Source organism: Mobula hypostoma, chromosome 4, assembly GCF_963921235.1.
Source record: "Mobula hypostoma chromosome 4, sMobHyp1.1, whole genome shotgun sequence".
Classification (NCBI taxonomy): domain Eukaryota; kingdom Metazoa; phylum Chordata; class Chondrichthyes; order Myliobatiformes; family Myliobatidae; genus Mobula; species Mobula hypostoma.
Window position 1 is genome coordinate 13031978 of NC_086100.1, and position 26007 is coordinate 13057984.

At 45.7% G+C, this 26007-nt stretch overlaps 1 protein-coding gene across 1 annotated transcript in view; it reads right to left on the minus strand.

The window, feature by feature from the left end:
- LOC134345131 (rho guanine nucleotide exchange factor 26-like) overlaps positions 1 to 26007 on the minus strand; it is a 235424-nt gene that overhangs the window by 29404 nt on the left and 180013 nt on the right. Inside the window, exon 11 of the mRNA XM_063045315.1 lies at positions 3523 to 3677. Coding sequence (XP_062901385.1) covers positions 3523 to 3677 — 155 coding nt within the window. The remainder of the gene's footprint in view (positions 1 to 3522; positions 3678 to 26007) is intronic.

Sequence of the window (26007 nt, forward strand, 5' to 3'; positions counted from 1 at the left end):
CTTACTCCCCATATCGTACTGTCCTGGCTTGTGTATCACGTAGACATCTAGGACGCAAAATCCATTCCAACCCTGACCAATGGAAGGCCTCAGATGCCAAGCAGGGTCTTAATTTAACAAAGGAGTGACAAGCCTACCTTTGCAGCAGTCTCGAAGCAGAGCAGTCAGGATGTCAGTTCTCCGTCAGTGAAGTGAGGACAACGCAAGTGTTGTTATAAACAGTCTAACATTCAGCACAGCCCGCAAGTGACAGATTGGAAATCTGTTTGTCATAGATTGAACTCAGCCGTACATTTTTAAGTTTAATCACTGGAAAGTTACAGCAGCTTGTCTAAGGTCACCGGATGTAAGCAAAGAAGAGATTATTTCTTCATTAAATCTTCAACCGTAAATCTGCTCCAGTACATGGAGAACTCACAAGAGAAAGAAAAGAATCTGGGCAAATCCAGTTTCCTGGAGAATGAAGGATCTCTGGAACATTTTGAACCAGAATTGGTTGTTGAAAGAACAGAGGCCTCGTATCACTTGCCAGTACCAATGCATCAGACACCCAGTGACACCATAAAGGAAGTGGCCTGCAAGATATCACGAGCAGATGAATGTTTATTTAGCACTGACATTCCAAATCTGGCAAGTCCAGAGATACAAAGCCTGATAGGTTGAAGACTGAAATTGGCGAGACCGGAGGTACAGACCTGGAGGTTGAGTCCAGGCCAGGGACTGGAGGTTAGAGACTCATTGTCTGTGAATCTGGAAGTCCAGAGCAGAGGACAGTAGGCCTGGAAGTGGCCTGCTCCGCTCTGGGAGTGGAGTGAGGGTATGCGTGGGTAGGAGAGTGGGAAAGGGGTTTGATCTGCTGCTGTTGTCTTGTTTTGTTGTTGCTGTTGGTGTTGTTCAGCTGAACACTGTGGGCATGCCTTGACACCTGCCGTCTGCACCGTGTTGGTTGCTAATGCAATTGACATATTTCACTATACGTATAGGAGCAGACATGAATCTGCACCACCTTCACAAAAAGGCCACTCAGCCCCAGACTCCTTACTCGTTTCATGAACATCTGGCTTCTATGTAGGCAACATGAACCCAACACAAAATGATAGGGTGATTATATCACTTTGCAAGAACCCCACTAGTTTGTGATCAATGACCACTATCAACCACCACGAGCCAGAATAGTACAGCATGTAAATGGGCCCTTCAGCCCATCACATCGATACCGAGCCAGAGGTCGATGGATTCTTGATTGGTCAGGGCATGAAGGGATTCGGGGAGAAGGCAGGAGATTGGGGCTGAGAGGAAAAGTGGATCAGGCGGAGCAGACTCGATGGGCCAAATGGCCTATTTCTGTACCTATATCTTATGGTCTTATTGTCTGAGAGGACATGTCCTTGCTGATGGATGCTACCTTCTTGAGGCATCATCTCTCAGAGGTGTACTCGATGGAGGGGAGGGTTCTGCCCGTGACGGAGGGGAGGGTTGTGCCCGTGACGGAGGGGAGGGCTGTGCCCGTGACGGAGGGGAGGGTTGTGCCCGTGACGGAGGGGAGGGCTGTGCCCGTGACGGAGGGGAGGGTTCTGCCCGTGCTGGAGTGGAGGGTGGTGCCCGAGATGGAGGGGAGGGTGGTGCCCGAGATGGAGGGGAGGGTTGTGCCAGTGATGGAGGAGAGGGTTGTGCCAGTGATGGAGGGGAGGGTAGTGCCCGTGATGAAGGGGAGGGTAGTGCCCGTGATGGAGGGGAGGGTTGTGCCCGTGATGGAAGGGAGGGTTGTGCCCATGATGGAGGGAAGGGTAGTGCCCGTGATGGTGCTGGCTGAGTCTACAAGCTGCACATCTCTGTGATGTGGGAGGAAATCCGATCCTTGACCCTGCATACTTCATGCACGTGCTCTTTACAAACCGATCTACCTCTGCCATTTCTCACCATTCTCACTTCCTCTGCTGCTGTCTTTGCAACAGCTCCACACTCCAGTACAAACAACAAACAAGAGCAGGAACCCCAGACCTCATCACTGTCACTGGACACATCTGGTTCTGATTAACTTTGGATCCACAGCCCATCACTGCCGCAAGCAGTCAGCCAACCTCACAAAATTCCCCTTACGCTGCCTTGGATTTATAAATCTCACGTGGCAGAAAGCCCTCTGGACTTCCTGAATTTTCTGTCCTCCTCTCTTCGCACGATTCCTGACAGTGGCAAAGGAAGTAAACAATTCCCAAAGAATCTTCAGCTGATTTGTTCCTCATGTTCTGAACACAGTGTTCATGGGGCTTCTTCCTGCCTTTGAGAAACATTTCTGGGAAGCCAGTGCCCTTGCTTCATGGAGGAAACCAAACTTCAAGGATTCAGCTAGGCCATCTGTCTGCTTCAAGGCGCAGAATCAGATTATGATCTGCTTAAAGTGATCTCTCAGTGGCCTGGAGGTCTGACAGGACCAAACTGGACAGATGCTCAGGAAGCAAGAAGCTGTTCTACTGCACTGCAGGGCCTGGTTCTGTGCTGTGCTCTTCCATGGCTCTATGATGCTGCCAGGCCTCAGGGTCTGAGTTATAGGAAACATTTGAATCAATTAGGACTTTATTCTCTAGGGTGCAAGACAATGAAAGGAGATCATATTAACAAAATTATGAAGGATATAGATAGATGCATATGCTGGCTTTTTCCCTTCAGGCTGGATGAGACTAGAACTAGAGGTCATAGGTTAAGGGTGAAAGGTGAAATATTTAAGGGAGAACCTTCACTCAGATGGTAGCGTGAGTGTGGAGTGAACTGCTGGAGAAAGTGGTGGATGTGGGTTCAACTGTAACACTTAAAAGAAGTTTGGATAGGTACGTGGATGGGAGGGGTATGGAGGACTATGGTCAGCATGCAGGTAGATGGGACTAAGCAGGAGGTCAGATTGGAATGGACTAGATGGGCCAAAGGGTCTTTTTCTGTATTGTACCGCTCTGCACTCAGTGGCCACTTTATTAGGTACACCTGTTTACCTTCTTGTTAAAGCAAATACTTAGTCAGCCAAATAGGTGGCAGAAACTTATTACATTAACAGAACAAGGATATGGTCAAGAGGTTCATTTGTTGTTCAGACCAAACTTCAGAATTGGCTAGAAATGGGAGCTGACTGACTTGGATTGAGGAATGATTATTGGTGCCAAATGGGGTGGTTTGAGTATCTCAGAAACTGTTGATTTCCTGGGATTTTCACACACAACAGTCTCTAGTCAAGAGCTTACAGAGAATGGTGTGAAAAACAAAAAAAAACAACCAGTGAGCTGCAGTTCTGTGGACATAAATGCCTTGTTAATGAGAGAAGTCAGAGAAGAATGGCCAGACTGCTTCAAGCTGACAGTAATGTGACAGTAACTCAAACACCCAGAGGATATAGTTCAATACTTCATCTGAAAGAGTGCATCTCGCTCACTGCAGTATTCCCACAGTACTTCACTGGTCTAAACTTCATCTTCACAATGTCAAGGCTGGACACAACCTTCGGAGAGAAGGGGGAGAGGAGAGATGCTGACTCACCTTTTCTTCTTGGTCACAATCAGGACGTCATTGAACAGGAAGAAGTAGACTTGCTGCCTGGATGTGCGTTTGGAAAAGATTCCCGTGTCCTCGACAAAGCCAATCAGCTCGCCCCTCTTACACAGCCAGCGGGATGAAGAGACCAGGGGGAATGGCTGTGGAGAGAAAACGCCAGACTGTCAGGAAGCAAGTGGGGAGGATAGCTGTTTACGCACGCATTTGGCTCAGAGCTGGGCTGTTGGTAGGTGGAGAAAGTTGTCCTTTACCCCAGAGCATTGTGTTGACCACCTGCTGAACCTCACTCCCAGTGGCTTTTATAGAAATTGCTGGAGGAACAAACAGTCAAAGAGGTTATTCATCAGGACTTGCCTTCCCTCACCTTCTTTGCCTTCCTTTCCAGTACAGATGAGGGGTCCCAGTCCTAAACATTGACTGTTCATTCATCTCCATAGATGCTGCCTGACCTGCTGAGTTCCTCCAGCATTTTCTATGTACTACTCTGGACTTCCAGCCTCTGTAGAATCTCTTGTGTTTATGATCCCAGTGGCTTTAACCTCTTCCAGTACTGGGAGGGCTGTGCAGTGTGGGGTGAGTCCTGAGACAACTGTTCATTGCAAATAACCAAACAAGATGAACAGAACCAGAAAGTGGTGGAAATACCCGGCAGCTCGGGCAGAGGAACAGTCTACGTGCTGAGGGAAAAGAATGGTGAGGTCATGGACTGTACGGTGGTGTAGTGGTTAGCACAGTGCTTTACAGTTCCAGCGACCCGGGTTCAATTCCTGATGCTGCCTGTAAGCAGTTCTCCCCGTGACCGCATGGGTTTCCTCCGGGTGCTCCGGTTTCCTCCCACAGTCCAAAAACGCACCGGTTAGTAGGTTAACTGGTCTTTGTAAATTGTCCCATGATTAGGCTAGGGTTAAATTGGGGGTTGCTGTGCAGCGAGGCTCAAAGTGTCGGGAGGGCTTACCCCACTCAGTATCTCAATTAAAAAAAAATAGATTAAATGGACTGTATCCGGATGACGGATGAGGAAATGCAAACTGTCTCACGGTGAATTAGGATGGTAAATCCTCAGCGCCTGATGAGGTGTTCACTCAGTGGGAGGCTGCTGCAGAAACTGCATGCCCCTCGCCGAGATGTTTAAACTAGCTTCAGCCATGGATGAGGTGCCAGAGGACTAGAGGATAGCTAACGTTGTTCCGTTTTTCAAGAACCCCTCTAAGAGTAAGCTGGGAAATTATAGGCTAGCCGGCCTGCTGTCAGTAGTGGGTAAATTACTGGAAGGTATTCTAACGAACACAGTATATAAGTATTTGGATAGACAGGGAGCGTCTACATGGCTTTGCATATGGTAGGTCATGTCTAATCAATCTTTGAGAGTTTTTTTGAGAAGGGTACTATGAAAGTTGATATTCTGCCTTCACTTTTCATCATACTTCCGTGATGTATGAATGAGCAGAATGATGGAAGACAAACAAAAGTTTTTCACTGTATTTCGGAACATGTGACTAGTGCAGATAGCGATGTTGCCTGACCTGCTGAGTGTTTTCACAACCTTCTATTTTTATCTCAGATTTCTAGCATCAGCAGTTTTTAATATTTCTTAGTTTTAAAAATTTCATGATGATTCGCAGAGCTTTTCAGTAGCCTCTTCCTATTGCACAAGCTAAATGTGCAATTATCCATGCAGTGGCCACTTTATTAGGTACACCTGGATACCTGTTCGTTAATGCAAATATCTAATCAGCCAATCATGTGGCAGCAACTCAATGCATTAAAGCATGCAGACATGGTCAAGAGGTTCAGTTGTTGTTCAGATCAAACATCAGAATGGAGAAGAAATGTGATCGAAGTGACTTTGACTGTGGAATAATTGTTGGTGCCAGACAGGGTGGTTTGAGTATTTCAGAAACTGCTCATCTCCTGGGATATTTTACGTACACAGTCTCTAGAGTTTACAAAGAATTGTGTGAAAAGCATAAAATACATCAGTGAGTGGCAGTTCTGTGGGCAAAAATACATTGTTAATGAGAGATGTCAGAGGAGCAACACACACAAAATGCTGGAGGAACTCAGCAGGCCAGGCAGCATCTAGGAAAAGAGTACAGTCAACGTTTCGGTCCTGCTTCAGGGTTTCAGCCTGGAAGGTGGACTGTACTCTTTCCCATAGAAGCTGACTGGCTTATGAGTTCCTCTAGCATTTTGTGTGCGTTGCTCAGATTTCCAGCATCGGCAGATTTTCTCGTTTTATGTCAGAGGATGGCTAGACTGGTTCAGGCTGAGTTGGAAGGCAACAGTAACTCAAATAAGCGTGCATTACAACAGCGGTGTGCAGAAGGTCATCTCGGAACGTGCAGCATGTTGAACCTGGAAGTGGAAGGGCTACAGCAGCAGAAGACCATGCATACACACTCATTGACCACTTTATTAGGTACACGAGATAGGTAATAAAGTGGCCACGCTGTGTGTGTAGAATCACAGGTAGCAAAGTCTCAAGCCATTTGATGCATGTTCAAACCAACAATATCACAGGCAACAAGGCTGGTCCCACATAGAATATAGAACAGCACAACATACACACAAATACACACACATATCTACATACATAATTAATTAATTAATGCATGCTGGGAACATGAGTTGTAGAGTTCTTGAGTCCTTTACTGTTGTGGTGAGTGAAGTTGTCCACACTGGTTCAGGAGCCGAATGGTTGAAGAGTAATATCAGCTCCTGAACCTGGTGGTGTGGGACCTGAGGCTCCGGTAGCTCCTTCGTGGTGTTAGCAGCAAGTAGAGAGCATGGCCTGAATGGGGAGGATCCACGATGATGGATGCTGCTTTCTTGTGTTTGTAGATGTGCTCAATGGTGGGGAAGACTTTTCCCATTGCAGACTGGGCTGTAATCACCACTTTTTGTGGGCTTTCCCATTCCTGGGCAATGGTGAATACATTTACGTTGAACTTTGAACCATCTCCCTTTGCTGGGCATGCAGGCATTTATCATTCCTGCTGTAAAAAAAACATTCAAATCTTCCCCTCTTAAAGCCATCACCTCTGATATTTAACATTTCCACTGTGGCACCAGACAATCAACCATACCATGAGGCAGGAGGTACAAAAGCCTGAAGTCCCACACCACAAGGTTCAGGAACAGTTACTTTCCTATAACCATCAGGTTCATGAACTGACCCAAAGAACTCTAACCGTCTCTCAGCAACGTAAAGCTGAGGACCACTCATTGCACAACCACGGCTCTGTCTTTGATTGTGTAGCATACCAGATAGCACAACACTATCACAGTTTGGGGAGCAGAGAGTTCAGAGTTCAATTCCAGTACGGTCTGTAAGGACTTTGTACATTCTCCTGATGCCTGCGTGGATTTCCTCTGGGTGCTCTGGTTTCTTCCCACAGTCCAAAGATATACCAGTTGGTAGGATAATTAGTCACTGTAAATTGTCCTGTGATTAGGCTAGGGCTAAATAGGTGGGTTGCCGGACAGTGTGGCTCATTGAGCTGGAAGAGCCTGTTCCACGCTGTCTCTCTAAATAAATAAATAAAATATTTTCCTGTCTGAGTCAACATATGTACAGACATTTGTGTGTCTAGTTTCACTCTATGGACACACAATCAATCTACATACTGTATATAAGCTATCTTATGTAGACCAAAGACAAGAAAATCCGCAGATGCTGGAAATCCAAGCAACACACACAAAATGCTGGAGGAACTCAGCAGGCCAGGCAGCATCTATGGGAAAAAGTAAACAGTCAACATTTCAGGCCACACCCTTCCTGAGGACTGGTCTTGATGAAGGGTCTCGGTCTGAAACATCGACTGCTTTTCCTTTCCCAAAGATTCTGTCTGGCCTGCCGAGTTCCTCCAGCACTCAAGAGGGCAATGAAAGTGTGGAACGAGCTGTCAGTGGGAGTGGTGGACACGGGTTTGATTTCAACATTTAAGAGAAATTTGGATAGATAAAAGGATGGGAGGATATGGAAGTCAGATTGATAGTTTGGTATAGATTTGATGGGCTGAAGGGCCTGTTTCTGTGCCGTAGTGTTCTGCAATTCTATGACTTAAGTAGTTACAGCATTCTTCCTTGTTCATTGTTTTTGTCTCTAGGATTAGAGGCGTTAGAAGTCACCACTACCTGGTCGGCCTTGCTCTCCACCCTATCACAGGTATTCTGTTCCCTCTAACCCCCTCGTCTCTAAAATTTAAACCATGCTTGTTTTCTCACTCTTCCAGTTCTGGTGGAAGGATCAGTGAGGTGAAATATTGACTCTGTTTCAATTGCCACAGTCTCTCCCCAAGCTTTTCTTGCATTATAAACACAAGAGAGTCTGCAGGTGCTAATAATTCAGTGCAACACACACACACGCACGCACACACACACACACACACACACACACACACACACACACACACACACAATAATGCTGGAGGAATTCAGCAGGTCAGACAGCATCGATGTTGAGGTTTTGAGCCTAGACCCTTCTTCATTACTGGAAAGTAAGGGGAAAGGTGCTAGAGTGAAAATTTGGGAGCGGGGAAGGAGGATAGCTGGAAGGTGACAGGTGATGCCAGACAGGTGGGGGAGTGGCAATGAAGTAAGAATCTGGAAGCAAAGGGCTGGAGAAGATGGAATCTGACAGGGGAGGAGAGTGCATCATGCGAGATAGGGAAGGAGGAGGGGCACCAGGGGAAGGTGACAGGCAGATGAAGAGAGAGGTAAGAGGCCAGAGCAGGGAATGGAAGAAGAGGGGAGGTGGAGGGAAAAAATTCACGAGAATTGATGTCCATGCCATCAGGTTGGTGAATATATGTTGTCCTCCACCCTGAGGGTGGCCTCATCTCGGCAAAAGACAAGTCAGAATGGCAATGGGAATAGGAATTAAAATGGTAGGAACCCAGATATTCTGCTCTTGGTGGATGGACATCTTGTATTATCTGCTTTTGTTTCATAATCCCTGCATCTGCAGTATTTTATCTCTCTTGTTTCTATTTTCAAATTATTCATTAACTATATCTGTAAGAAGGAATGTGGTAATACAGGGAAATAACATGTCCTGTATATTGTTAATTAATGTCTGGTATTTCTGCAACAAGATACTAGTCAATTAAATGTGGCAGGATGTTTAAAAGATTCTCATTATTAGTGGGCAGAGACAAGATAATGGTGATAAAACTCTTCCAGTCTTGTTACTGTGACGTACATGCCCGATAATTAATTGGTAACAGAACTTTCTTTCAAGAATTTATTCCTGGGATATTTTATTTTTATTCATTCAGAGATTCAGCGCAGTAAGACCATAGGACATAGGAGTAGAATTAGGCCATTCATTCCATAGAATCTGCTCCGCCATTCCATCATGAGTGATTTATTATCCTCTCAACTCCATTCTCCTGCCTTTTCCCCATAAACCTTGATGCCCTGACTAATCAAGAACTTATCACCCTCCATTTTAAATATATCCAATGAATTGGCCTCCACAGCTGTCCATGGCAATGAATTCCACAGATTCACCATCCTCTTGCTAAAGAAGTTCCTTCTTAGCACTGTTAAACAGGCATCCTCTATTCTGAGACTGTGCCTTCTGGTCCTAGACTCCTCCACTATAGGAAACATCCCCTCCCCATTCACTCTACCTCAGCCTTTCAGAAAAGAAACAGTCCCAACACCGACCCCAGCAGAACATCACTAGTCACTGGCAGCCAACCAGAAAGACTCCTTTAAACCCGTTGTTTGCCTCCTGTCAGTTAGACAACCTTCCATTCAGGTCAGTATCTTTCCTGTAATACCATGGGCTCTTACCTTATTAAACAGCCTCATGTACGGCACCTTGTCACTTTCTGAAAATCCAAGTTAGGAACATGCACTGACACTCCTTTATCTATCCTGCCTGTTATTTCTTCAAAGAATTCCATCTGCCTCCAGGTACCCTGAATCCTCATCTGTAATAATAGATTCCAGCATCTTACCAACCAATGAAATCAGGCTAAATAGCACATAATTTCCATTCTTCTGCCTCCCTCCCTTCTTAAAGAGTGGAATGACATTTGCAATTTTCCAGTCCTCTAGAACCATTCCGGAACCTCATGATTTCTGAAAGATCATGGGTAATTCCTCCACAATCTCTTCAGTTACCTTTTTCAGAACCCTGGGGTGTAGTCCACCTGGACCAGGAGACTTATCTACCTTCAGATCATTCAGCTTCACAAGCACCTTCTCCTTAGTAGCAGCAGCTGCACTCACTTCTGTCCCCTGACACTCTTGAATTTCTGGCATACCGCTAGTGTCTTCCATAGTGAAGCCTGATGCAAAATACTTATTGTGTCCGCCATTCCTTTGTCTCCCCCCCCCCCCAACCTCATTACCAGTTCTCCATCATCATTTTCCAGTAGTCTGATATTTCACTCTTGCCTCTCTTTTACTTTTTTTATATATCTGAAAAAAACTTTTGGTATCCTCTTTTATATTATTGGTTAGATCACCTTCATATTTAATCTTTTCACTCCTTATGGCTTCTTTACTTGCCTTCTGCTACTTTTTAAAAGCTTCCCAATCTGACTTCCCTCTAATATTCCTTATGCTATGCCCTCCCCTCCCATTTGCTTTTATGCTCTTTGACAGCCACAATTGCCTCATCCTCCCTTTAGAATTCTTCTTGATCTTTGGGATGTATCTATCCCCTGCTTTCTGAATTACCTCCAGAAATTCCAGCCATTGTTGTTTTGCAGTCAACCCTGCTAGTGCTCCCTACCAATCAACTTTGGCCAGCTCCTCTCTCATGCCTCTGTAATTCCCTTTACTCCACTGCAATACTGATACATCTGACTTTTATCTTCTACCTCTCAAACTACATGGTGAATTTGATCATATTATGAATACTGCCTCCTAAGGCTTCTTTTACCTTAAGTTAAGCTGGTTCATTACATAACACCCGGAATTGTATTTTCCCTTTTGTGCTCAACCATGAACTACTCTAGAAAGCCATCTAGTAGCCATTCTACAAAATCCCAATCTTGGGATCCAGCACCAAACTGATTTTCTTAATCTCTGTGTATATTGAAATCCTCCATGACTATTGTAACATTACCCTTTTTAAATGCCTTTTCTATCTCCCATTGTAATTTGTAGCCCACATCCTGATACTGTTCAGAGGCCTGTACATAATTCCTATCAGAATCCTTTTACTCTTGATGTTTCTTATCTCTACCCACAATGATACTGCATCTTCTGATCCTATGTCACCTCTTTCTGAGAAATTTCATTTCATTTTTTTACCAACCACAGCCACCCCACCCCACCTGCCTACCTGCTTGTCCTTTTGATACAATGTGTATTCTCAGATTTTAAGCTCCCAATTATGATCTTTTGTCTGCCACAACTCAGAGATGGCCACAATATCATACTGCCAATCTCTTACTACGCTACAAGATCATTTACCTTACTCCAAACACTGCATGCATTCAAATATAACACCTTTAGTCCTAAATTCATTACTCATTTTGATTTTGTCCTTCAATTCAACTCACTAACTGCAATTTTGCCCTGTCATCTGTCTGTCCTTCCTCACCGTTTCACTACTCAATGCATTGACTTGTATACCAAATGTCCCATTCTCAGCTTTATCACTCCTGTTCCTATCCTCTGCCAAATTAGGTTTTAATCCTCCCCAACAGCTCTAGCAAGGGTATTGGTTCTCCTCAAGTTTAGGTGTGAGCTGATCTCTTAACAGATCATACCTTCCACAGCAGAGATGGCAATGATCCGGAAATCTGAAACCCTGAATCCTGCTCTAGTTCCTTAGCCAAACAACATCTGCCAAATTGCTACTGCATTCCCTCCCTTCTGAACCACAGAGCCAGAGACTTGGTTATAATGGCTTCACCCTGGTAGGTTGCTCTGCACCCCCCAACATCCTCCAAAGCAGCTAGAGGGGTACTTCAAGAAAGTGGCTTCCATCAGAAGGGCCATGTGACATAGGAGTAGAATTAGGCCATTTAGCCCATCAATGCCGGCCGGTGGCGCAGTGACATCAGTGCCAGACTCCGGAGCGAAGGTTCCCGAGCTCAAATCCAGTCGGGCCGTTCCCGGGCACGCTTTCCATCCGTGTCGGGTTGAGTGTCGAGCTTGCAACTCGGCCTCGTAAAAAAAAAAAACTGCGCTGTGAGAAGGACGTGGGGGACCACTCACAGAATCTTTCCTCCAAGACAACCACTTGAAAAAGTGGTCGCCGAGGCTCTGGCAGAGTGTGGCACACAAAAAAAAAAGCCCATCAATTCTGATCTGCCTTTCCATCATGACTGATTTATTATTCCTTATAGACTAGAAATTCAGAGGCTTGTCGATCACCGAGAAACTCCCCCGTCCATGTCTTCTCAACAAAGTCTCTGTGGGTTGGACATAGTGGCCCAAATCTGACCCAGCGCCAAATTAGATGTACTCTGGTGTCTCGATTGAATGAATAACTCGACGTTAACTCATCTAAAAGACTCCATTTCAGTTAGATATTAAGGCTGAATGAAACTGACAACTCCAGCACAATTTTCCCTTCTGTAAAAGTTTGACTCCAATTTGAAGTCATTCTCATAACATGAAGTAATAATTGGGAGCAAGGCACCCTCTGAATGAGAGTTTTCAATTAGTCTTTGGTACAGTGTCAAGAATGTAGCCATTTCAATGGGAAATGGAACATGAACTCATTGCTCTTTTCCTTTTTTGGACTGCCAGAGAGCATAACTTGGATACAGAGTAGCTTCTGACCCAGTGACACCTCGAGGTCCAGAGAAGGGCTCCATTGTAATGCCAGGACTCTCAATGGAAGTCTGTACCATTTCAGCACAGCCAGGCTGAAGCAAGTTGAGTGAACTTGGAGCCACTCTCTCTCCCTGACTCTGATATAACTGGCTGAGGCTTGGGAAACATCAACAACACATTCCGTATTTTGGGAATCACCATGCTTCATTAGATTCTGCAACACGGTCCAACCAGTTGGAGATATGGATACCCCACAAATGGGAAGACACATTCAGTGGCCACTTTATTAAGTATCTCCTGTACCTAATGAAGGGGCCATTGAGTGTATGTTTGTGGTCTTCTGCTGCTGTAGCCCATCCACTTCAAAGTTCAATGTGTTGCGCGTTCAGAGATGCTCTTTTGCACACCATGGTTGAAACTTGTCCTTATTTGAGTTACTGTCACCTTCTCGTCAGCTTGAACCATTCTTGTAATTCTCCTCTAACCTCTCTCATGTCGTTCATTATACGTTTTTGTTTGTTTGTTGCACGATTTTCTGTAAACTCTAGGTAGTGTTGTGTTTGAAAATTCCAGATCAGCACCTGGAACTTTTGACCACATCTGGATACTTTAATGCACTGGGTTGCTGCCATATGATTGGGGAGCAGGTGTACAGGTGTACCTAATAAAGTGCATGCCTTGGACTGTAGTTCGGAAAATGCAATATGAGCAACGTTACAAAAGGCGTTCCTCAGTCAGGGCATTTAGATGTGGGGACATTATGTTGCTGTTACACAAGGCAGTGAGGTTGCATTTCGAATACTCTGTTCAGTTTTGGTCACCCAGCTTCAGGAAAGATGCCGTGAAGTTGGGAAGATTGCAGAAAAGATTTCTGAGGATGTTGCCAGAACTCGAGGTACTGAGTTATAGTGAGACGTTGAGCAGGATAGGACTTTATTCCTTGCACAGTAAGAGACTAAGGGGTGATCTTGACAAGGACTTAGGTTAGATGTAGACATAGTGGACCAAAGAGCCTATTTCGGTGTTGTGTGACTCTGTAGTTCCATGGAAGAAGTTATGCAATGAAGAGATGGCAAGTTGTTTTTAAAAGATAAGACAAACTTATATTGTGCCAATAACAATTTCAAGCTCTCAAAGCATCGTTAAGGACCCCCATCCCCAGAATATGCCCTCATTGCTCAATATTCTCATTGCTACCATCAAAGGGGAGGTACAAGAGCCTGAAGACACACACTCAATATATTAGGAACAGCTTCTCCCACTCCACTCCACTATCAACGAACACTACTTCACTATTTTTTGCTCACTTTTTACACTACTTCTTTAACCTAATGTTTAAATATTCTGTATTTCTTATTGCAATATATAGCTCTTTTATTCTGTACTGCAATGTACTGCTGTTGCAAAACAACAAATTCACAACATATGCCAGCGGGATTAAATCTAGTTCTGATTCGGATTTAGATTCTCTTCCAACACAATTCACAGCCAGTGGTCTGTGGTTTTTAAATGTGGCGACTATTGTAAAAAATCTAGCTCTCCTTCAGCACAGCCAACGGGACAAACCACAATGGCAATGACTCTGTCAACTGTGTTTGTGATTTGGGTTGAGAATAAATAGCAAAAATACAACGAGAAAAGAAAAGCAGATTATGGAATCAAGGGGCAATGTTAGCTATTCTGATTGAAACCCCAGTCCTGCAAAGCACCCAGACCCAGTCAAAGGTTTCAGCTGTGCAGACCAAACATCAGAATGGGGAAGAAATGCGATCTAAGTGACTTTGACCATGGAAAGATTGTTGGTGCCAAACAGGGTGGTTTGAGTATCTCAGAAATTGCTGAGCTCCTGGGATTTTCACAAACAACACTCTCTCGAACTTACAGAGAGTGGTGCGGAAAACAAACAGCATGCAGTTCTGTGGGCTGAAACATCTTCTTAATAAGAGAGGACAGAGGAGAATGGCCACACTGTTTTAAGCTGACAGGGTGGAGACAGTGACCACACCCTACAAGTGCGTGCAGAAGAACATCGCTGAATGCACAAAACATCGAATCTTGCAGTGGATGGGCTACAACAGCAGAAGGCCATGTAGATGCGCTCAGTGGCCACTTAAATAGGTACAGGAAGAACCCAATAAAGTAGCCACTGAGCGTAGAACAGTACAGCACGAACACACCATTCAATAGCTGTGTCAAACACAATACTGATTGAACCTAAATCTCTGCTGCCTGCAGATGATCTGCAATGCCTCCATTCCCTGCAATCATGTATCTGTCTAAATGCCTCTTCAATGCCACTTTCGTATCTGCTTCCACCACTACCCATGGCAATCACTTCCGGGCACCTTCCACTCAGCGTAAAAAAACTCAAGTCACCACAGCAACAATGATATAAATTTATTCCTTTTGGGTAGCCTCCAAACTGATGGCATGATTATCGATTTTATCTTCCGATAACTCCCCCCCATCATATTCTCCACTCTGCCCTCATCCCTCTTCTCACCTGCTTATCACCCCCACCCCCAGTTCTCTTCTCCTTCGCCTATGGTCCACTCTGTTCTCCTATCAGATTCCTTTCTCTCTTCCTTGCTGTTACGTACCCCGTAACTGGGTTGCCAAACCAGCAGAAATGGATCACTTAGTTGGAGTCTGGATTACTGGAACTAAGAAAGTTTTATTAAAGAAATAAGTAACACAGTACTCTAATAGTAAGGATATAAATGCAACAGGTTAGCAATGATAAAACACAAATGTACACAGAACCAGGATAATAGGATCAATCAAGCTCTATCGCAGTCTAGGGGTAAAATGATCAGTCTCAAGTGACGCAGAGTTCAGTTCAGTTTAGTGCAGTTCGCAGTAATCGCTGTTGTGCCGTTGGGGGGGGGGCAGAGAGAGAGAGAGAGAGAGAGAGAGAGAGAGAGAGAGAGAGAGCAAGCAAATGATGATATTCAAATCGGATTCAAACAGACCTTTGATATTCCTCGCAGTTAGCCCTTTGTAATGTCTTCTGAGGTCACCGACTGTGACCCCTCCGTTCCAGATACGATCGTTCTTCTGCGGTGAACCCGGCACCCAGGCAAGGGCGGACACACACACCAGGTTCCTGCCAATCATACCTTTTCACGCTGTGCGTCTATGGTCGGTCCCGCGACCAGACCTCCAAAACTCCCATCAACTTGTGGGGGCACACCGCATTTCCAGGGTCTCGTTATTTCGTGGTGTCGTGGTGTGTCGCTTGCCTTAGCGAACCTGATCCTTTTATCTCCCTGCTGGGGTATCGCCTGTCCATCAAACTTCAAACAGTTCAGGTTCAAAGCCACCGGTCTGACAATACTCGGAACTGTGTCTCCTTCGTTAATCTCTCTCGTCTCTCATTAACATTTGGAATGTTTCTCTCTTTGTCTCTCTTATCAGCATCAATCTTCTGATAACTTGGTCTATTGTCACACCCCTATCCTTCAAAGGATTTTTACCGGGGTAAAAATTATAGGCATGAATACACTATTACATACACACAAATATACATGGTCATCAGCTATTTGGCTAATACGGAGAACTTTAAGTTGTCAACACCTTGACAGGCAGTCAGCAATCACAGTTTCCGTTCCTTTTATATGTGTTATTTTAATAATGTACCAGGACCAGGCTCCAATTTAGCAAACTTCATAGTGGCCAAAAACACTAATGAGTTGTGATCAGTGTAACTTCTCAGTGGTTTTCGTCCCGGACACAGATAACAAGGGTCGTCCCACACCAACTTAGTATTCTTTGGCAAGGGCTTAGTAAGAGGGTGGGTAATATCCGCAAAGTTTTTTTTTGCAAAACTTCCGATAGTACCCCATCATCTCCAAGAACCTTCTCAGGGCTCTCTTGTCTGTTGGGGTGGGGACAGAGATAGCCTGCACCTTAGCTTGCATTGGAGCCAGCTGCCCCTGTCCTACCACAAATCCCATATAAGTGACCTTCACGTGACCGAATACACTTTTTGCGAGGTTCACTGTCAGGCTGGCTTCTGACATGTCTATCCACGGCCTCCTCTACTGTAAAGATGAAGCCACACTCAGGTTGGAGGAACAACACCTTATATTCCGTTTGGGTAGCCTCCAACCTGATGGCATGAACATCGACTTCTCTAACTTCCGCTAATGCCCCACCTCCCCCTCGTACCCCATCTGTTACTTATTTTTATACACACATTCTTTCTCTCACTCTCCTTTTTCTCCCTCTGTCCCTCTGAATATACCTCTTGCCCATCCTCTAGGTCACCCCCCCCCCCCGTCTTTCTTCCCGGACCTCCTGTCCCATGATTCTCTCGTATCCCCTTTTGCCTATCACCTGTCCAGCTCTCGGCTCTATCCCTCCCCCTCCTGTCTTCTCCTATCATTTTGGATCTCCCCCTCCCCCTCCAACTTTCAAATCCCTTACTCACTCTTCCTTCAGTTAGTCCTGACGAAGGGTCTCGGCCTGAAACGTCGACTGCACCTCTTCCTATAGATGCTGCTTGGCCTGCTGCGTTCACCAGCAACTTTGATGTATGTTACATTGCCAATATATGCTTCTGTGTTCTTTAGCCCTTTTGTCACTGAATTAATCATCGTATAGGGGTGTTGCTCACTAGGCTGACCTGATGTGACAACAACACCATGTCCCGGCTCTTTGCATCGCCTCGGGACATCCGGACATATGTGTGGGTGCCGTTTAATTAGCTCTCTTAGCGGGTCGCTTTGTTCGGGGATTAAGGGAGAGACCTTATCAGCAAAGCTGGCCAAAACAATAGACTTCTCCCATCTGGTCGGCACCATACTTAAATTTTCAAAATGGGTTTTCCCCTTATCAGGTGGCACCCTAGCCTCATTAATTTTCGTGATAACACCGACTAGGTCTGTTCGCCTATCGTGGCAAGCTGTTAGCATAGCAAAAGCCTCTAACTGTGTTAGCTCACTCGTCTACAATAGTCAATAACATCCTTCCTCCTGTGTGGCCAGTAAAACTCTTTCATGATTCTACCGACTGTTTTCCTCCCCCCAAAATGTCCACCGAGGGTTATCTTGTGGGCCAGGTTAAGAATCTCATCCCCATAAATTTTTGGCACCACCCTCCATTTCTCATCTGCGGGCACGGTACTTGGTCTCCATTTCTTCCTTAGTACTCCCTCCTCCACACAATAGCCCAGTGGCTCCCTTTTTAATTCTGCTTCGGAGTGAACTGTCTTCGTCAAAACCATCAGCTCCTCGTCTCACTCCTGTGCCTGTACAAATTCCTTCCTTGCTAATGATAAATCTACGTTAATTTTCATTTCACTACGCTGCTCCTCCCTTTCTAACCCCTTCTGATACAAGGCTGGTAAAAACGTCTCAACCAAAGCTATATTTACTTCAGCAGCCTTTCGAGACATGCCCCGAGTCACTGCGCGAACGGGATAAACCTGTGAGTCCATGGGCAGGGCCTCAATCCTGGCAGGCTGGCTTGTCAATCTTACTGCTGGGTACACCTCTCCACTGGCGAGGTCATTACCGAGTAAGACCTCCACGTCTTTCATCGATAGTTTAGGCCTCACCCCGATCGTGACCGGTCCAGAGACCAAGTCGCTTTTTAGGTGTATCTGGTGCAAAGGTACTGCTTCAGTCCCTTTCCCAATGCCTTTTATGACCCTGACCTCCCCAGTCTCGGTCTCTGAACTAAAGTCTAAAACACTCCTTAAGATCAGTGACTGACAAGCTCCCGTGTCTCTCCAGATCCGTACTGGAACTGGGTTTAACCTCTCCTTCACCGACACCATTCCGGCCAAGATAAACATCTCGCGCCCTTCCTGAACTTTATCAGACCTCTTCTCCCCTAGCAGTTTGTTTACCAGCTCAATACAGCCAGTCGGAACCGCCGTTTTTCCTTTCCCCGCCTCCTTCTTTGGGGCAAAGCACCTGGACAGAGAGAGTCCGACTTTCCCACAATTATAGCATACGACCCCAGGAGACTTCCTACCAAACTGCTCCCGGTCTACCTTATCCTTCTCACTAGTCCCTGGCTTACTTTCTGACTTTTCTGGCGGACTCTCCCCGCCCTCTTGACTACCCTTCTGGTAGCCTTTACTCGGGGTAATCTTCGTTTTATGTGTCAACGCGTACTCATCCGCTAACTTAGCAGTTGCAGCTAACGTGGCTGCCTCTTTCTCATCTAGGTAGGGTCTCAGACCTTCAGGAACACAACCTTTAAACTGCTCAATCAGGATTAGCTGTAGCAGTCTGTCATAATCCCCATTGATCCCTTTCAAGGCACACCAACACTCACAATATGTCTGCATCTTACTGGCAAACTCTAAATACATGCGGCCCCACTGCTTCCTCGCATTCCGGAACCTCTGCCGGTATGCCTCCGGGACCAACTCATAAATCCTGAGTATGGCCTCTTTCACCACCTCATACATCTGGGCATCTTCTGCGGACAAGGCCGAGTAAGCTTGTCGGGCTTTTCCTTTAAGTACACTCTGAAGCAAAACAGCCCACTTATCCCTCGGCCAGTCCTGACTTGCAGCAACTTTTTCAAAATGGAGAAAGTACCATCAACATCGGTCTCGTCAAATGGGGGAACCAGCCTAACCTCGTGGGTCGCCCTGAACCCTCCACCTTGGTTCGACATGGGCCCCTGCGCTGCCATCATCCTTAACCTCTCCAGCTCGAACTCCCTTTCCTTCTGTTTCTGCAGCTGCCTCTCTTCTCGCTCCAACTGCCTCTCTCTCTCTTGCCGTTCTAACTGTTTCTCTTCTTGTTCTAGCTGCCTTACCCGGAACTCGTGCTCGAGTCTCAATTTTTCAATCTGCACCTGTACTGTGTCTCCACCAGGTTTTCCAATAGATATCACCTCCAGCTCCCCTTGGGGAAACACAGCTTTAGACACATAATGCTCTATGATAGCTCTGTGCATCTCCTCTCTCCTCATTGTCGACTTCCCCTTAAAAAGATTCAACCGTTTGGCCACAGCTGCCAATTCCGCTTTCCTGGCATCCTCTAATGCCTCCAAGGTCGGCACCTTTAGAAATTCCTCAATCTCCATTTCTGCTGTTTGCCTTTTCTTTCTTCGGGAATTTTAACCCAATCAATTTACCCAGTCCCAAATTTAGCGTTCAAAATCCCGGACGAGAACCCCACTTATGTTACGTACCCCGTAACTGGGTTGCCAAACCAGCAGAAATGGACCACTTAGTTGGAGTCTGGATTACTGGAACTAAGAAAGTTTTATTAAAGAAATAAGTAACACAGTACTCTAATAGTAAGGATATAAATGCAACAGGTTAGCAATGATAAAACACACATGTATACAGAACCAAGATAATAGGATCAATCAAGCTCTATCGCAGTCTAGGGGTAAAATGATCAGTCTCAAGTGACGCAGAGTTCAGTTCAGTTTAGTTCAGTTCGCAGTAATCGTTGTTGTGCCGTTGGGGAGAGAGAGAGAGAGCAAATGATGATATTCGAATCGGATTCAAACAGACCTTTGATATTCCTCGCAGTTAGCTTTCGGGCGAGCCCTTTGTAATGTCTTCTGAGGTCACCGACTGTGACCCCTCCGTTCCGGATACGATCGTTCTTCTGCAGTGAACCCGGCACCCAGGCAAGGGCGGACACACACACCAAGTTCCTGCCGATCATACCTTTTCACCCTGTGCGTCTATGGTCGGTCCCGCGATCAGACCTCCAAAACTCCCACCAACTTGTGGGGGGGCACCGCACTTCCAGGGTCTCGTTATCTCGTAGTGTGTCGCTTGCCTTAGTGAACCTGTTCCTTTTTTCCCCCTGCTGGGGTATCGCCTGTCTGTCAAACTTCAAACAATTCAGGTTCAAAGCCACCGGTCTGACAATACTCGGAACTGTGTTTCTTTTCGTTAATCTCTCTCATCTCTCATTAACATTTGGAATGTTTCTCTCTTTGTCTCTCTTATCAACATCAATCTTCTGATAACTTGGTCTTTTGTCACCACTACCCATGGCAATCACTTCCGGGCACCTTCTACTCAACGTTAAAAAACTCATTGTCCCCACGGCAACAATGATATATATTTATTCCTTTTGGGTAGCCTCAAAACTGATGGCATGATTATCGATTTTATCTTCCAATAACTCCCCCCCACCATGTTCTTCACTCTGCCCTCATCTCTCTTCTCACCTGCTTATCACCCCCACCCCCAGTTCTCTTTTCCTACTCTTTCACCTATGCCCTCCTATCAGATTCCTTTCTCTCTTCCTCGCCAACCCTTTACCTTTCCTACCCACTTGGCTTCACCTATCACCTTATTATGGTTATGATGGCGCTAAACGGCGACTCATTTGCTTGCATCTTTGGAAACAGCTCTATTTCTATCTTTGACATCTCTTTTTTTCCTTTTCAAGGTTCTCTTGAAGACCCTGACCTAAAGTTACACTCTGACTTTGGGTCTTTGCAGGAGTGGGACCCCCTCTCAGGGCCTCACGACCGGCCACTTTTTGATATCCCAAGGAGATAGCCTGAAAGACCAGCGTGACTTCAGGGTGCTGGATTCTCAGGCCTCTGGAGACGGGCTGATTCTAGGCCACTGCCCCTGACTGAAGCGCCATGGGAGAACACAGAACATTGGAAGCAGTGGGTTAGCTGCCGAGGGTTGTGTGTTCAGAGGGCTGTGCCTTTCTGCGGATGACTCTTTGGGCACAGAGCATGGAAAAAGCAACACAACAGACTTTCAACATCGTAAATCAGTGAGTTGTTTGTCATGTCTCCCCTCTCACTGTGAAAAGGGGACACTTCTTTTTCCCTTATTAGGGAGAGAGAGAGAGCCTGTGGTATGTCGAATGACTGAGTGAACGAATAGTCTTTGGGGTACTGCAAGTCTGTGGCTTGCTGCATGCTTGAGTACTTGGTGGAGGGCGATGATGCTTTTCTGCTGGTGGGCGTGGGGGGGGATCATTGCTTTGCTGCTGCTTGTGCGTGGGTGGGGGGGGAGTTGGGGTTCTAACTTTTAACTGCCATTCATTCTTTGGGGCACTTCTCTGTTCTCGTGGATGTTTGCAAAGAAAAACAATTTCAGGATGTATATTGTATACATTTCTCTGACATTAAATGTACCTTTGAAACCTTCTTCCCCTCCCCCCACCTTTTTATTCTGCCATTTTCCCTTCCTTTCTGGTCCTGAAGAAGTTCCTCAGCCTGAAATGACAAATGTTTATTAATTTATTCATAGTGAAATTTAAGAGACTACTAGACAGGTATATGGAGGAATTTAAGGTGGGGGGTTATATAGGAAGCAGGGTTTAAGGGTCGCCACAACATTGTGGGCCGAAGGGCCTGTACTGTTCTATGTTCTATATATTTCCATTGATACTGTCTGACTTGCTGGGTTCCTCCAACATTTTCTGAGTGTTGCTTTGGACTTCCAACATCTGCACAATATCCTGTGTTTACTCTTTCAAGCTCGTTGGTATCTTTCCTGCAGGCAGTTGGCCAGAACTGCATGCAATACTCCAAATTATGCCTCAAAACATCAAAATAACATCCAAGCTCCTGTACTTAATGCCCTGATTTATGAAGGCCAATACATCAAGAGTGCTCTTTTTGACCTTACCTACCTGTGGTGTCACTTTCAAGGAATTATAGATTTGTATTCCCAGAGCACTTTGTACTACTACACTCCTCAGTGCCCTACCATTCATTGTGTAAGTCCTACTACCATAGTTCAACACCTCACACCTCAAAGTTATCATCAAAGTATGCATACCACATACAACCCTGAGACTCATCTCCTTACACGCACCCACATAAGAAAAAGGAACACAATAGAATCCAAGGAAAACCACACATAACAAAGACGGACAAACATCCAATGTACAAGTAAACTTCTCAGGCTTCCAGCCTGATACAGGTACTACCGGTGCTGTTCCGCTGAGGACATGAGGCCTGTTGCATTTGCTTTGTCCGCTGGTAAAATCATGATGTCTGGGTTTCGCTGTAGTGCCTGGAGGGCCAGTCTCTCTCCCTTTGTAACGTTCGGTTTTGGCAACATGGCCCTTTTGAGGCCCTATCCTTACCTCCTGTACAGTATCTGGTGGCAGTTTTCAGATTGCTTGCTCTACTCCGCCAGTGTAGTCTGAATAAGGTATAGCTCTGGGGACTGGAATGAAGTATAGCCCCTTGGCAGGGACCGATCTAGTCGCCTGGTCGATGCTTTACCCAGGTTGATTGATGTCAGGCCTTTCTGGGTCCAATTTGTTTGGATGGCTGCACTTTGCTTTGGATAGTTTGTTGTATATCCTGACCTGCCTCACAGTGTTCTTTTGTGAGGTAAACAAGTAAATAAACACCACTGAGAACATGAGGTGCAGAGTCTTTAAGAAGTCCACAGGCTGCAGTGTCAGTTCAGTGCTGAGGTGAGTGAAGCTGGCCCAGGACCCCGAAGGCTGTAGGGCAGCAACTGCTCCCGAACCTGGTGGCACGCGACCCAAGACTCCAGCACTTCCATCCCGATGGTCGTAGCGAGAAGAGAGGGAAGCAGGTCAAACGCGGTTGACGTCGCCGAACACCAGTTTATTTTCTTCCCTCGAGCCTCTGCTTTAATCTAGCTCATCACTTCACTCGGTGCGGGTAATGGAGCTGAGCACAGGATCGTGTTTTAGCTCTTGGGTCTCAGTGCAGCATCTGCACCCAGTGACGGCGTCCCAGCTTTACCAGCAGTCACAGGAGTCAAGTTCACCGAATCCTTCATGAGATGTAAAACTGCTAGCTCATGTGGACGACTAAAATAAACATTTCTTAAAGAGAAATTACAGGCTGTGAATTGCAGTGATCATGGTTCAGAAGTATATCTAGTTGATACAGATTTAGTAGTTTTCAGTAAAACTTTACTGTATATTGCCAACACCATCTTTCCATAGCACCTTTGTTTGCTTTATCACTACCTTATTTTTAATCTCTTGTCTATCAAAAGCAATTGGGAAGATAAGACATCATTTATTTTCAGGATAGAGATCCACAGGGCTTCTGGACAATGCGTGTACACTGAAATACTTCATTGCCAAGGCTACTCAACTGTACAGTGCAGGCAAAAATATGCCATGAATCTGACTCCAATCCCTTTATCCACAGATTCCACCCACTCACTTCCCACTATTGGAAGTTCCCTGGTTGCAGACTGACACAGCTCATTGTTGCCAAGAGTCACAGCCAGCAACATTCACTGCCCCACCAGTCCATCCCCTGCTACACACAATTGAATCAATCCTTCTACCTGATGACATTGAATGCCCCAAGTTGGTGTAGTTTTTCATTGACTCTATTATAGTTATTATTCCATTATGGATTTATTGAGTATGCCCAGAAGTAAATGAACCTCAGGGTTGTATATGGTGACATATATGTACTTTGATAATAAATTTACTTGAACTTTCGTTGGCATGCAAAACAAAGCTGTTCACTGTATTTCGGTACATGTGACAATGATAAACCGATTTACCAATGTCCAATCTATCAGTCCATTTTCCTCTCTCTTTCTGTCTCCACCTTTCAATATAGAAATTAATCAATGCAAGTACATGAGAATTAGAGCCAAACATAATATCCTGGGAAGTTTTTCGGACAAAACTCCTAAATAATGCTGGAAATCATATGACATAAATGTTACAAGAAAACAACTTACTCGCAGCATGCAATCGAACCAAATGATGAATCATATTTTCTCAATCAACCCCAGTCTGTCCCTGCTGGCATCAGCCCTAGCCATCTGGCACTCAGTGAGCTAGTGACATTCACAACACAGCGCCAAGCTGTTGCTAAGTGAGAAGCTGACTGAAGAGCCAAGGATCAGAGGAACCAAGAATGAAGCAAGAGAGAGGAAAGTTATCAATGCACTGCAGTTGTGGCTCAGCTGGTAGGAGGGTAAAGACCTCCTCACCATTCAGCACATTGACAAAGAGTGCTGCCACAAGGAAGCAGCATCCATCATCAAGAACCTCCACTATCTAGGCCATGGTCTCTTCTCACTGCTACCACTGGAAGGAGGTACAGGAGCCTTAGGTCCCACACCACCAGGTTCACAAACAGTTATTACCTTTTAACCATCAGGCTCCTGAACTAGAGTGGATAACTTCACTTAACTCAACTCTCTTCCACAACCTATGGACTCACTTTCAAGGACTTTACAACTCGTGTTCTCAATTCATCCTTTCTATCTATCTATCTGACTGTCTGTATTTACAGTTTGTCTTCTTTTGGACATTGTTTGTCAGTCTTTGTGAATAGTTTTTCATTGATTCTATTGTGTTCCTTTACTATGAATACCCACAAGAAAATGAATCTCAGAATAGTATAATCTGCTCTTAAACGCATCTCCCCCATTTCACGTACATCTGCTGTCACTCCATCCTCCCACCACCCCACTAGGAATAGGGTTCCCCTGGTCCTCACCTACCACCCCACCAGCCTCCGGGTCCAACATATTATTCTCCGTAACTTCCGCCACCTCCAACGGGATCCCACCACTAAGCACATCTTTCCCTCCCCCCCCCTGCATTCTGCAGGGATCGCTCCCTACGCAACTCCCTTGTCCATTCGTCCCCCCCATCCCTCCCCACTGATCTCCCTCCTGGCACTTATCCGTGTAAGTGGAACAAGTGCAACACATGCCCTTACACTTCCTCCCTTACCACCATTCAGGGCCCCAAACAGTCCTTCCAGATGAGGCAACACTTCACCTGTGAGTCGACTGGGGTGATATACTGCGTCCGGTGCTCCCGATGTGGCCTTCTATATATTGGCGAGACCCGACGCAGACTGGGAGACCGCTTTGCTGATCATCTACGCTCTGTCCGCCAGAGAAAGCAGGATCTCCCAGTGGCCACACATTTTAATTCCACATCCCATTCCCATTCTGACATGTCTATCCACGGCCTCCTCTACTGTAAAGATGAAGCCACACTCAGGTTGGAGGAACAACACTTTATATTCCGTCTGGGTAGCCTCCAACCTGATGACATGAACATTGACTTTTCTAACTTCTGCTAAGGCCCCACCTCCCCCTCGTACCCCATCTGTTACTTATTTTTATGCACACATTCTTTCTCTCACTCTCCTTTTTCTCCCTCTGTCCCTCTGAATATACCTCTTGCCCATCCTCTGGGTCCCCCCCCCCCCACCCCTTGTCTTTCTTCCCGGACCTCCTGTCCCATGATCCTCTCGTATCCCTTTTGCCAATCACCTGTCCAGCTCTTGGCTCCATCCCTCCCCCTCCTGTCTTCTCCTATCATTTTGGATCTCCCCCTCCCCCTCCAACTTTCAAATCCCTTACTCACTCTTCCTTCAGTTAGTCCTGACGAAGGGTCTCGGCCTGAAACGTCGACCGCACCTCTTCCTACAGATGCTGCCTGGCCTGCTGCGTTCACCAGCAACTTTGATGTGTGTTGCTTGAATTTCCAGCATCTGCAAAATTCCTGTTGTTTGCTCAGAGTAGTATATGGTTACATATACGTACTTTTATAATAAATTTACTTTGAACTTTGAATGCTTGCCTCTGATAGGGGGCAGTGTGAACCCACTCTTGTGTCTTGGCAAAAGCACGGCAGGAAATCTAGATGAGTGTTGCATTGTTGGAATGGCCTTTTTCCAAACGGTGTTCAAGTTAATGACATTGTAAACCCCTTCAATTTTTTAAAAATAAATTCTCTTTGAAAATCATTAATATTAATTGGTTGGCCAGGCATTTCA